Below are 12,069 nucleotides of genomic sequence, written 5' to 3'. Positions count from 1 at the left end.
TGTAGTGGTCGACCACCACCTTCACAACCCCAGGTACTTCTTCCTGATGAATTTGTCCATACCTGACCTCGGTTCCATCTCCGTCACAGTCCCGAAGTCCATGGCAAACTCCCTGTTGAACACCAGATCGATTTCTTATTCTGGGTGCGTTGTCCAAGTCTTTCTCTTCAGTTTCTTTACTGCGACTGACTTTGCTTTTCTCACCATCATGGTTTACGACTGGTACATTGCCATCTGCCAACCACTGCACTATGAGACTATAATGAACAGGGGAGCTTGTGTCCAAATGGCAGCCAGTGCCTGGATCAGTGGAATTCCCATTTCTACTATGCAGACTGGGAACATATTTGCATTACCTTTTTGGGGTGGTAACAAGGTGGATCAGTTCTTCTGTGAAATCCCCCAACTGCTCAAGATCACTTGCAATGACACATACCTCAGTGAAGTTGTTATTACTTCTTTTCTCTTTTTCTTAGGCTTATGTTGCTTTGCTTTTATAATTGTGTCATATGTTCAGATCTTCAAAACCGTGCTGAGAATCCCCTCTGAGCAGGGCCGGAATAAAGCCTTCTCCACTTGCCTCCCTCACCTCACTGTGGTCTCCTTGTTATTTGCACTGCCACCTTTGCCTACATGAAACCCACCTCCAGCTCATTATCAGGTCTGGATGTCACAGTGGCTGTTCTTTATTCTGTGATGGCTCCAGTGATGAATCCAGCCATCTACAGCATGAGGAACAAGGAGATAAAATGTGCCCTGAGGAAACTAACTGAGGGGAAGTTATCCAAAAAGAATAAAATTTCCAGATTTCTCCCATGACTATGTTTTCATTCTGTGCTTCTTTACAGATATAATCAACTGATGACATTATTGTCTCCATGGGAATGTGATGTTCAGGCTTTTTATGCAAAAATGTTGTGTTCACGGTAGTAATAATGCAGACTAAGTTCACTGAAGTTAGTGGAGTTACTCTACTGTGATTAAGATAAGAATCTATCTATCTATCTATCTAAATTATGAGGGCATTTAATTCATTTCTGCATTTTCTTGTTAGAATCGTGAGTTAGCTGAACTCGACCTTCTGGACAAGCACGAGCTGTCACTGGAAAACATTAACTCTGTGTTAATAATGTTTTTTGCCATTTTATTTCCTAGTTTTTCAACAAAAAGGAAGCTTGTTGATTGGAGTTAGTGGTCACTGTGGCAGCTGTAGGTGGCCGTGGATATGGATGATGAGTGAAGTAAAAGGATCTTTCAAGAATCATCACATTTTTCTAGAAAGGAGCTGTAATCTGTGCACTACTTGGTCATTCTGGGTTCCTCTCAGCTTCACACCCTGAGCGGCGACGCTTCCCCAGACCCTGGCACACATCGGGAGGGGTAATTAGGGAGAGGCTCAGTTCCCCCTCCTGTCAAAAGGGAAGGAGAAAGCCCTCAAGATCACAAAAGAGGGAGAGGGAAGGGTATCCGATACCATAGATGTATCGCAAACCCCCTGCTACTGGCACACACAAGGGAGGTGAATGTGGGGCTGTCAGGCTCCCTGCCCCTGGTTCTAGTTCTGGATCCAGCAGGGTAGGAGATAGGCACACAGGTACAGAGAGCACTTGTCAGGGTTTCTTCCCCACTCTGAACTTTAGGGTACAGATGTGGGGACCTGCATGGACACTTCTAAGCTTAATTACTAGCTTGGATCTGGTATCGCTGCCACCATCCAGAATTTCAGAGTCTGGAGCACTCCCTATCCCCCTAAAACTTTCCCCTCCCTGGGTAGCCTTGAGGGACTTCACCAGTTCCCCGGTGAACACAGATCCAAACCCCTTGGATCTTAAAACAAGGAGAAATTAACCATCTCCGCTCCTTTCCCCCCACCAATCCCTGGTGAGTCCAGATCCAATCCCTTTGGATCTAAAAAAAATACAGGGAAAAATCAATCAGGTATTAAGAAAAAAGGCTTTTAATTAAAGAAAAGAAAGATAAATGAAAACCCCCTAGGAGATATTAGCATACCAGCTACTCTCACAGACAACAGATTCAAAACACAGAGGATGTTCCCCTGGGTACAAATTTAGTTACACAAAGAAAAAATACCCACGTACCCAATTTTTGATAATTCCCTTAATGGTACCAAGACAAGTTACAAAGAAAATAAACATAAACCTATTTATCCCTTTCTAAAACTTACTACTCTGAAAGAGGCTGGTTCCTTGATCTTTTCACTCCGGCTGAAAACAAACTCTAAACAAAGGAAAAACTTCCCTCCTTCCTTTTGAAACATCTTGTTCCTCCATTGGTTCCTCTGGTCAGGTGTTAGCTAGGCTAGGTGAACTTTTTAACCTTGTACAGGTAAAAGAGGCATTAACCCTTAACCATCTGTTTATGACAGCGCTGATGGAAAAACAGCTCGGTGTTGTGCTCGCTTTATTGTTCACGCTGCAAAACTGGACCTAACAGGAAAGTGAGACTTTGCATTGGGGAGGGGAGAGAACATAGAGCCCTCTGAAGATTGAAAGAGTTAGGACATCACACCCCTCTGTTCTCCCAGTCCCCTGTTACTCACCCTCATGTCACCTCTTCACAGTGTCCCACCCCTCATCTCTTGACCCCCAACTCATCTCCTACCCACCTATCCTATTCGTCCCTTTCCCCATAATCTCCCTCCCCTTGCTGCCCCGCAAACCCTACTCCCGCAATTGTCACCAGCTCTTCCACCCTCATCATCCTCGTCTCCCAGTAGGTAAGTGTATTTCAAAAATTGTTTCATTACCATCTAAATATCTGTGGTGCCCAGGTGACTTTTCCCTACATTTAGAAACCCTCAGACAAAGCCAGGTGCCTCCTTATTCTTAGGTTCAGATTTCGGATCAGGGTTTGATCTGAACTCAAAGTGCCAAGATGGCATGCGGGTTTGTCAGCTACTACTGGACATTCTCCCTTCAAGGATTCACAGCCTGTGAGCCAGAGGGAGCTTTGAACCTGTTCATCCTCTCTCCATGCACATACTCAGTGTAATCCATTCGGTGCGACTCCAAGTCCTTCGAAGGCTGATGGGCCTAACTGAGAGCTAAACCCTTTGGCTAATAATGCTGTCACTTCATTTCCTCCAAAGAGTTGGTGAGTGGCCCTTGAGGGCTGGAAATGCTCCCTGCTGTGAGGATCTGAGCTCTGGTTTGATCTCTGTCTGTGCACAATAAATCAGCACCAAAACACACCAACATTAAGAAAAGTTAGAAGTGACTCCTTTGGAGTGGATAGGGCTGATTCCCTCTCACTCACCCTGGTGTAAATCAGGAGTAACTCCTTTGTACTGAATGGGGCTGATTTCCCCCTCAGTCACCCCAGGGTGTTACAATGGAGTACGTCCGGTCTAAGGAAGAGGAGATGAATGTCCTTTGACTCCAGTCCCTGCTGAGGTTGGCCCTTCTGTCTGGTCCTGGGCCCTTCAAACCCAGAATCCCCTGGGGCATGGCCATTCTCTATGAAGTGTTCTGCCCTTCAGCCCCGCCACTAATCGCAGCGTCTCCTACTTTATTTCACTATCCCTCTGCCCCCCCTCTGTAAACTCCTCATCTGATGAATCTCATGAAGCACCCACTGATATCAGAGTGCCTGCTGTACTGCATCAAGGACAGCATGACTAAATACCAGGAATGGGACATGCTGGGGTACGATGGGTGGGGGTGTCCAGTGCCCTTGGTCTGACTGGGGCCAGCAACAGATGCTGCACTACCCACAGTCTGGAACAATAGGGGTAGAATGAGGAGATCTGCCCCCAGTGCAGCAGCTGCCGCATTGTCTGCCTGAATCTGAAGTGGGTCTGAGACAATGGCTCTAGGAGAAGGGAACTGCCCCAGGCATCTCCATGGCATTTGAATTCCCAGCACCAGTGCTCTGGAGCACCTCAACAACCCCACCAATTCAGGGGGATCTCTGTGCAGGGGAGGGGAAGAGCACAGCCTCACCGTAGCAGACACATCCTGGCTGGGGAGGTAAGGATTGTGGGGAGCATGACTGCCCTCTGCCTATTTATGGGCACCTAGCTGATCCCAAGGGGTTTGGGGGACAATCACCTGCTACTCTTCTGAGACAGAGCAGGGTCCCATGCCATTGTCCCAGCCTTTCTTTGAAGCCCTCTCCACCTCCATGCATGGCCCTGGAGTGTCTGAATCCAGCCCTGGGAGTCAGCAGAGCTTTATGGGAGTAAAGACTTTCCACAGGCTCCTGGGAACAGCCCAGCTCAGAGCTGTAACTCTTGGAGGGACCACCACCAGCTGCTGAAAATAGAGGGACAGGACCACCCCCTCAGTGGACAATTCTGCACTGATCTCCATTTCAGGGAGGTTCCCTGTGAGTTAATGGCTGGTTGGTGACCTGCACCATGGCAGTTTAATTCATTCTCTGATCTAATGTAATGATCACTAAGGCTCTCGTGATCCATGCCAATGTCTCACCCCGCTGACCTTTTTGTCTCAGCAATATCTTGTGGAAGTGAGTTCATGGTTGGCAGTGGGCAGAGGCCACCCTGGAAATACTGTTCAGAGAAAGGGCTTGGCCAGGAAGAGGAAAGAGGAGACTGGGAAAGGAAGGAAGTGGTGGCCAGGGCTTGCCAATGGGGAGGAGGAGGAAAGAATGGGCAGGTGTTGGAGCCAGGGGTGAGTGGCTGTTCCCTGGAGCTGGGGCCATGTCAGGGGAGTGGGGCTGAGAGAGGAGAGAACTGGTGGGCAGAGGAGGGGACTGGTGGGCAGATGGGTTAAGCAGGAATCTCTGAGGAAGCTGAGTCAGGAGATCTGGGTGAGAATTGACTCGACCATGGGAGGGGGAATCTCAAAGAACAGGGGCTGACAGAGTCCATGGGGTGGGGGTTGTGAGAAGGGTGGGAGAAGATTAAGGGCTGGGGGGGTTTGCTTGGGGGGTCTGAGTACGGTGAGGGAGAGGGAGGGAAACACTCAGGGTCTAAGGTAAGATTGGTTCAGTGGGTGAATCATGAATCATCTCTAAATAAATGTTTCTTTATAAAATTTTCATCCAGTCTCAATTATTATTCCCCAGATTTTGATACAGTGAGGCACAGAGAGTTGAGGTAACATAGCTGCATAACTGGGCTTCCATCACAGGAGTTCTTAGCATCTCGACCTCCTTTTTCTAGACACCAGGCTGTCCTAGTTATCATTTCAGGCTGGGATTCTCAAGGGTGTCTAAGGGATTTAGGAGCCCAAGATGTACTTGCCTTACTGCCATAGACTCCTTTGCAAATCCCAGGCACCATTTTCAGCAATTCAGGGGAAGCCTAGGCTTTGGAAGTTAACGGGAGACACAGGGCCAGGATTACAAAGGGCTTTAGGGACCTAAAGAAGGAGATAGCTGCCTATTGGGATTTACAATAGCATCTAAGCAGGTTAAGCTCGTCACTCCCACTGAATGACCATGGGACTTGGCCACCTAACTCATTTAGAAGCATTGATAAATCCCTGTAGGTGCCTCTCTTCATCTTTGTGATCCTGGCCATAGATAACACAGAAGCTGGGCTGGAATCAGGGAATGCCGGGGGAGATCATAGACCTGTGCTATGTTAGGTGCAGACTAGAGGATCAGAATGGCTCTTTTGGCTTTATCACCTACTCATCTATGCACTTGCCTGTGGGCCTGTACTGCTGAGCTGTGCAGGGCTCCAGGGAGTGAGTCTCACTAGCCCTTAGGAAATAGAAATGAATAAATCACCTTTCCGCAGCATGGGTCCTTTAATGTCAGTGATGATCAACGCCAGCTACACACAGCTCATCTGCAAAGCCAACAGGTCTGAGTCAAGTTCTGGCTGAGCAGTCTCAAAATGAAGAGGGAAAGGATTCTCAGATGCCTGTGTCTTTAGCTTCTAGATTCTGGTAGATATTGACCAAAGAATCCTGGTGCTGGATGGCTGAATGGATCATACGTTGGGAAAAAAAATCCACAAAGTTCAGCACAGTAAGTTTTCTATTTCAATTAAATATGTTGGGGAATCAACATACAGGGGAAAATGAAGATGATAAATATGAATTACAATACAAACTTGTTAAGACTTTTACTTTCAATTTAATCAAATACCTACCACTGATTGGAATTTTTCCATCCTTCTGGAAAATTTTGACTTTTAACTGAAAACATCAAATTCATTTTTTTTCAGTTTTTGGCAAATGAAAACTTTTTGCTGAAAACTGGATTATTTTTATCACAAAACCAAAAATGTTTCGATTTTGAATTTTCAATTTCTTTACTAACCAATTGCAAAATATTTGGAGAAAAGCAGACAGATTCTGAGATTTGTTGTTATTTAGCTGAAAACCCGCTTTCTATTAAAAAGAACACAGATGAAAATTTCCAACCTGCCTTAAACTTCAAATAAATTGGAGAACATTAATATTGCCTGATAAGACTTTAATTTCAAACCATTTATTCTACTGCATCTATGGGATATCTCTTCCAAAGGGATAGTTGTCCTAGTAGACAGAGCAGAGAAAGGGAGGAAGGGAGGGGAAACAGAGGCAAAAAGAGGGGAAATGATTGGCCTAAGGTCACACAGCAGGTCACTGGTAGAGACAAGAGTAGAGCCCGAGTGTCCTGACAACCCCTGCACAGCACAATGCAGAGTAAATAATACAACATAGTGGTGACAGAGGGATGCTGCTAGTCCATTGTTACACGCAGGCTGAAGTGCAGCTGGGAGTTGGTGTCATAAATCAGTTTGGAAGCAGGCAGCAGGCCATCTAGGCATAGAGCTTGGGGTAGAAAAATCACAGATGAGCTGCTACTTATGATGCTGGGTGAGTCTACATGAGAATCAGGCTGTGTTGGCATTTTAGTTTATTCACTTTATGGCCAGCCTGTGAGCTTGGTGATGGCTGCAGCAGAGGGACCTTCTTTGGAAGCATTGTTGGGTTTGAATTGTACTTTGTTTCATCTATCATAAAGCATTTTACGGGCCACATCTTGAGCTAAATCCTCAAAAGGGGTAAAGTAACGAAGCTCCATTGACTTTAAATGAGCCGACCCAATTTACAATAATGTGATAACGCGACTGATTGATTGTCAGAGGTGAGGAACACTAACAATACTTCATCATTGCAAGTGATGAGTGCTGTGCACCTTTGACATTAATATAATGAGATATTACATAAAAGGGAATCAGGGCCATTCCCATTGTCGCTCTAACTCTGATCATTGTCCTTCGCATTCCCCCTACAGCCATCACACAGTGTACTGAGGAAGAAAATGTCCAACCAAACCACCATGACCGAATTCCTTCTCCTGGGATTCTCTGATGTTCCAGAACTGCAGATTTTACACTTTGTGGTGTTTCTAATGCTTTACGTGGCATCCCTGCTGGAGAACCTTCTCATCATCACAGCCATAGCCCTCAACCACCAACTTCACACCCCCATGTACTTCTTCCTGATGAATCTGTCCATCCTAGACCTCGGCTCCGTCTCTGTCACCATCCCCAAATCCATGGCCAACTCCCTCATGAACACAAGATTGATTTCTTATTCTGGATGTGTCGCCCAAGTCTTTCTTGTCTTCTTCTTTGCTTCAGCAGATTATGCCATACTGACCATCATGGCGTACGACCGATATGTCGCCATCTGCCAACCACTGCACTATGAGACAGTGATGAATAGAAGAGCTTGTGTCCAAATGGCAGCCAGTGCCTGGATCAGTGTTATTCTCAATTCTGCAGTCCACACTGGAAACACTTTTGCAATATCCTTCTGTGGAGGCAATATGGTGGATCAGTTCTTCTGTGAAGTCCCCCAGCTCCTCAAATTCGCCTGCTCTGGTTCAGACCTCAGTGAAGTTGGGTTTCTCATCTTTAGTGTGTGCTTAGCCTCAAGCTGCTTTGTTTTCATAATTGTGTCATATTTTCAGATCTTCACCACAGTGTTGAGAATCCCCTCTGAGCAGGGCCGGCATAAAGCCTTCTCCACCTGCCTCCCTCACCTCATTGTGGTCTCCTTGTTTATTTGCACTGCGACCTTTGCCTACTTGAAACCCACCTCCAGCTCAACCTCAGATTTGGATCTCATGGTGGCTGTTCTCTATTCTGTGTTGCCACCAATGATGAATCCAATCATCTACAGCATGAGAAACAAAGAGCTCAAAGGTGCACTGTGTAAACTGATAGGTTGGAGGTTATTCTCTAAGAATAAAATGTCCGTATTTCTCCATCAGTAACAATTTCATTCTATGTTTCTTTATATAATCATATGATGACATTATTGCCTCCCTGAGAAAACACTGTTCAATCTGTTTATGCAGAACTGGTATTTACACTAGGAAAAATCCTGACAAACATGACTCAAGAAAAAAGGAGTTATTATAGGTTTATACCAATGTAAATAAGATCAGAATCTATCTTCATGTACTGCTATCCACCACCATACTGTCTGAGCACCATGCCCATAAAATCAGTACCCATAGCAAAGTCCCTAGTGAGGTCTCAAGCTCTTCTTTTTTGGGGGGGGATAATCTTTGATTGAAGTATCAATGCAATTGTTCTTTGTGTTTTTTGTTTACTTGTTTGTCAGATTTTTACTTTTTTTTTTTTTGCTTAACTTGTTTGTTGGTTTGGTTTGCTTCTTTGGAGGTGAGAAAGCCTGAGGAGGTGGTGAGTGTTTGGTTAGACAGGATTTCCAATGTTTGCCCTCTCTTGGAAGTGCTCATATGTCATCTCTTTAATGGGATTTTCTGAGCGACATGAAGGTTTGCTCCCCACAATGACAACCTCATTAATCATAATGATCGATTTCTATTCAATTGTGAATTATGTTAGCTAGCTAGCTAGATAATGAATAATCTAGGGAGATTATTGTGCAAATTATTGTGCTTCTTTTCCTGTTAATGATTGTCTATGTCCAGATCATGATTTTCTTATAAATACTCCTTATTAAACATTATTTAACAGAGATTTTTATGGCTATATCTTACTCTATCTGTCATTTACAAAAAAGTTCATTCTAAAATACTTGGTGTTTGAACTTTGAGCTGTTTTGATAGGAAACATTTTTAACATGCTCTCTTTCATTTCTCTGAACAAATGGAAATATCACACTCAGGATCCTTAAACATCAAGGAGGCAGCCCTCAGCTGGTTTAAATTGTCACAGCTCCATTGAAGTCAATAGATCTCGGAGACTTTTCATCATCTGAGGATCTGCTCCAAACACTCATGATTATAAATTTCAAACTCACTCCCTTTGAATACTTTTTACAAAGGTGCTGATTCCACAGCCACTTCAGCTCATTCTTTACTTTAATTGTAGGTTTAAAGGGAAGATTTAAAGGAAACTCATGCTTAATTCTCTGTTGGATATGGGTTAAGGATATGGATAGGGCTCAAGGCTAACACCAAACTGGTGTCAGACCCTGATACTGTCTCCATTTCTCTCCTTTCCCAATCAAATAAAGCCTTACAATTGGTGCATTGGAATTACTCTCTTCTTCTTGAGTTTGAATTATTAACATAAAATATTTTTTTATCTCAAAGTTAGAATCACTGGACCTTCTTCTCTAGACTTACCAGTCCATTATGACTCTTCATCATCAACCTTTCCTCCTGGAAATCCTGCTCACCAGCATGTTCATCACCAAGCTGTTGACCAACATGGTGTGCAGTTGGAAGACCAGTTTCTTCCCTAGCTTCCATGCAAGTGCCATTGCGTGCACTGACCAAAACCCCATCCCATTTGCCTAAATGTCACTGTTTCCATAAACGTTCCTGTCTGCATGGCTGGAATGTTCACACAGGGGCCATCAACTCAGCTGAATCACATTCCCTGAAAAAGCAAAGTTATTATTCATACAAAAAGATTTAGCTGTATTCATTCCGTTTTTCCAGTGATACAGAGTAGGAGCTCACTCCAGCTTCTGGAAGAGATAAATCACAGGGTAGCTCACAGCTCACAAGTAGAGTTGGATGGAAAACTTCTGATTGAAACAGAGTTTTGTCCAAAAATTCTGATTCATAGAACCCAAAATGATTCACAGAAACATCTCAGGTTTGATGAACTTCCAGGGAAGAAAGGTCAGATTGGCAATGGATTGCCTGCCTGCCAAGCTGAGCTGCTAAGGAGCAAGAAGTTTGAAGACCTTGGTATGGGCTCCCAGGGGTCATGTCTCTAGGGCAATCTCAGCATGCAGACGGCCCTGGCCCAGGAACACGAGCGCTTCCAGACTTCCAGGCCAGCTGGCTTCCCAAAATTGCCACTGAGTCACATAATATGGGCAACCAGCTGACCTGGGAAACTGGAATCAGCTGTTGAGTGAAACTCACATTCTGCTCCTATTAGCAGCCATGAAACTGACAAGAATGTCCATTTCACTCAGCAGATGCCAGGTTCCTGTGGAGAAAATTTCGTTTCTGAAGCACCATGTATTGGTGTTTCTAAAACATTCCCTCCCCCGAGTTTTCAGTTAGAGGGAAATTTTGAAATAGCAACATTTCCCACAAAGCGGAAAGCCCATGCTTTGGCCAGCTCTGCTTTCAAGCTTTGTTGTTATGGCCTCATTGGAAAACATCAAGGTACAGTGTCCCTCCTTTCATCCTAAGGTAGACACCAGGGCAACAGTAATCTGCTGAGGCACTTGAACAAACCAATGGTGCTTCACTGACAGTGGAATTGTCTTCTGAAGCTGCAAACCAAGTCTGTTAACCTTCAGGATGGGCTGCTGGCTTATCTGTTCTAGCTAGCTTTCCTTGAGGGCTTGGCTGGGTTGATGGGAAAATTTATGGAAGTTTCATTGGTTGAAGAGGGAGAATATTAAAGTCAATGAACGGGGAATGATCTCCTGGTCAGTGAAAAGGGAAGAAGTCTAGTTTGGTTAAGGCAAATTGTATGGATTGTGAATAGGGAATAAGGAGGAGGGAAGGTCTGTGATTGTTGTCAAGTGCAGAAGACTCTGTGTGGTGAAGGGCAAAGAGGTCTATGGCTGGTTCTGCTGAAGAAAGTTTTGGTGGGTGAATGGAAGATAATCTCATCATTAGTAGAGAGCAGACGAGTCTACGGATGGTGAAGGACAGATTTGTCTGGCTAGCGGAGAGCAGAGGAGTCTATGGGTGGCTGAAGGATGAGAATGTTCTAGTTGACTTATGGGGGAAATTTTGCCATTGGTTAATGGAGACAAATTACAGTCGGTTAATGGGAGAGTTTAATGCTGAAGGAAGGAGAATGTTACCCAGGATTTGGTGGACCAAGTCAGTGTATTTTGCATATATTCTTACAATACAGAGCAGAGGTCTAGCGTGTGGGCTTTCTTACCAGGCCAGATGAACAAATAATACAAATATTGCTGTCAATTGATTTTATGGCATTTCACATCTGAGAACTTGCAAGGAGTCTCCAGACTTGGAGCTGTGAGTCTCATAAGGAACAACACAAATTTAGCTTTTATGTAAACTGTTGGGGCAATGTTATCTACATTAATGCTGTGCCCTCTGACACCATTCTACCACTCTTGCTGGCTTCTTTCAATAATTAGGATTCTGGGACCTGATTTGTCAGTGACTTTAGACATCACACTGTTGAAAGGAGTAGAGAGAGAGATCATAACTGACAAGGGCTTGCATACAGAAAGCATCCAGTTTCCCATCCATGTCATCAGAGTTAAGGGTATTCTGATGTGAGGCTCCCACAATCACTCCATTTGAAGCTGTTCCACTCTGGATAAATAATTGTTAGGTTTTTTACTGATTTCTTTATGGTGGTCTGTATGAAATGCACTGGGTATCTTTGTCCAGTTCCCAGAGGATGTCTCCCCATCGCACTAATATCAACATTACTGGCAATAATTTGCCACAATAATTCTTCTGGTCCATTACTAAGGAAGCATACAGGGATATGGAGAAGGGAATATTCTTTTATGTACAGAAAGGGTCCTTCTAGGGCAGGGTAGAGGCACATATCCAGAGACTGTTGAGTGGGGTAAGATTCCATAGCTGCCACTTTGGCTTCTGTGTGCTCTGTTTTGTTCTATGACGAGGAGTGTTAACAGGGCACTTCATCTTGAATGGTCTCTTGGAATATGTGTCAACTACTTATGC

The 12,069-nt window shown here is 44.5% G+C and overlaps 1 protein-coding gene across 1 annotated transcript; it reads left to right on the top strand.

Moving 5' to 3' along the window:
* The first annotated feature begins 7,212 nt into the window (after positions 1-7,212).
* On the top strand, positions 7,213-8,205 carry LOC127032602 (olfactory receptor 14A16-like). The gene has a single exon (XM_050919888.1). The coding sequence runs from the start codon at positions 7,246-7,248 to the stop codon at positions 8,203-8,205; it is 960 nt and encodes a 319-aa protein (XP_050775845.1). The 5' UTR covers positions 7,213-7,245.
* Positions 8,206-12,069: the final 3,864 nt, after the last annotated feature.

Source organism: Gopherus flavomarginatus, chromosome 12 (genome assembly GCF_025201925.1).
Source record: "Gopherus flavomarginatus isolate rGopFla2 chromosome 12, rGopFla2.mat.asm, whole genome shotgun sequence".
NCBI classification, from domain to species: Eukaryota; Metazoa; Chordata; order Testudines; family Testudinidae; genus Gopherus; species Gopherus flavomarginatus.
This window is presented reverse-complemented; position numbering and strand designations above follow the sequence as displayed.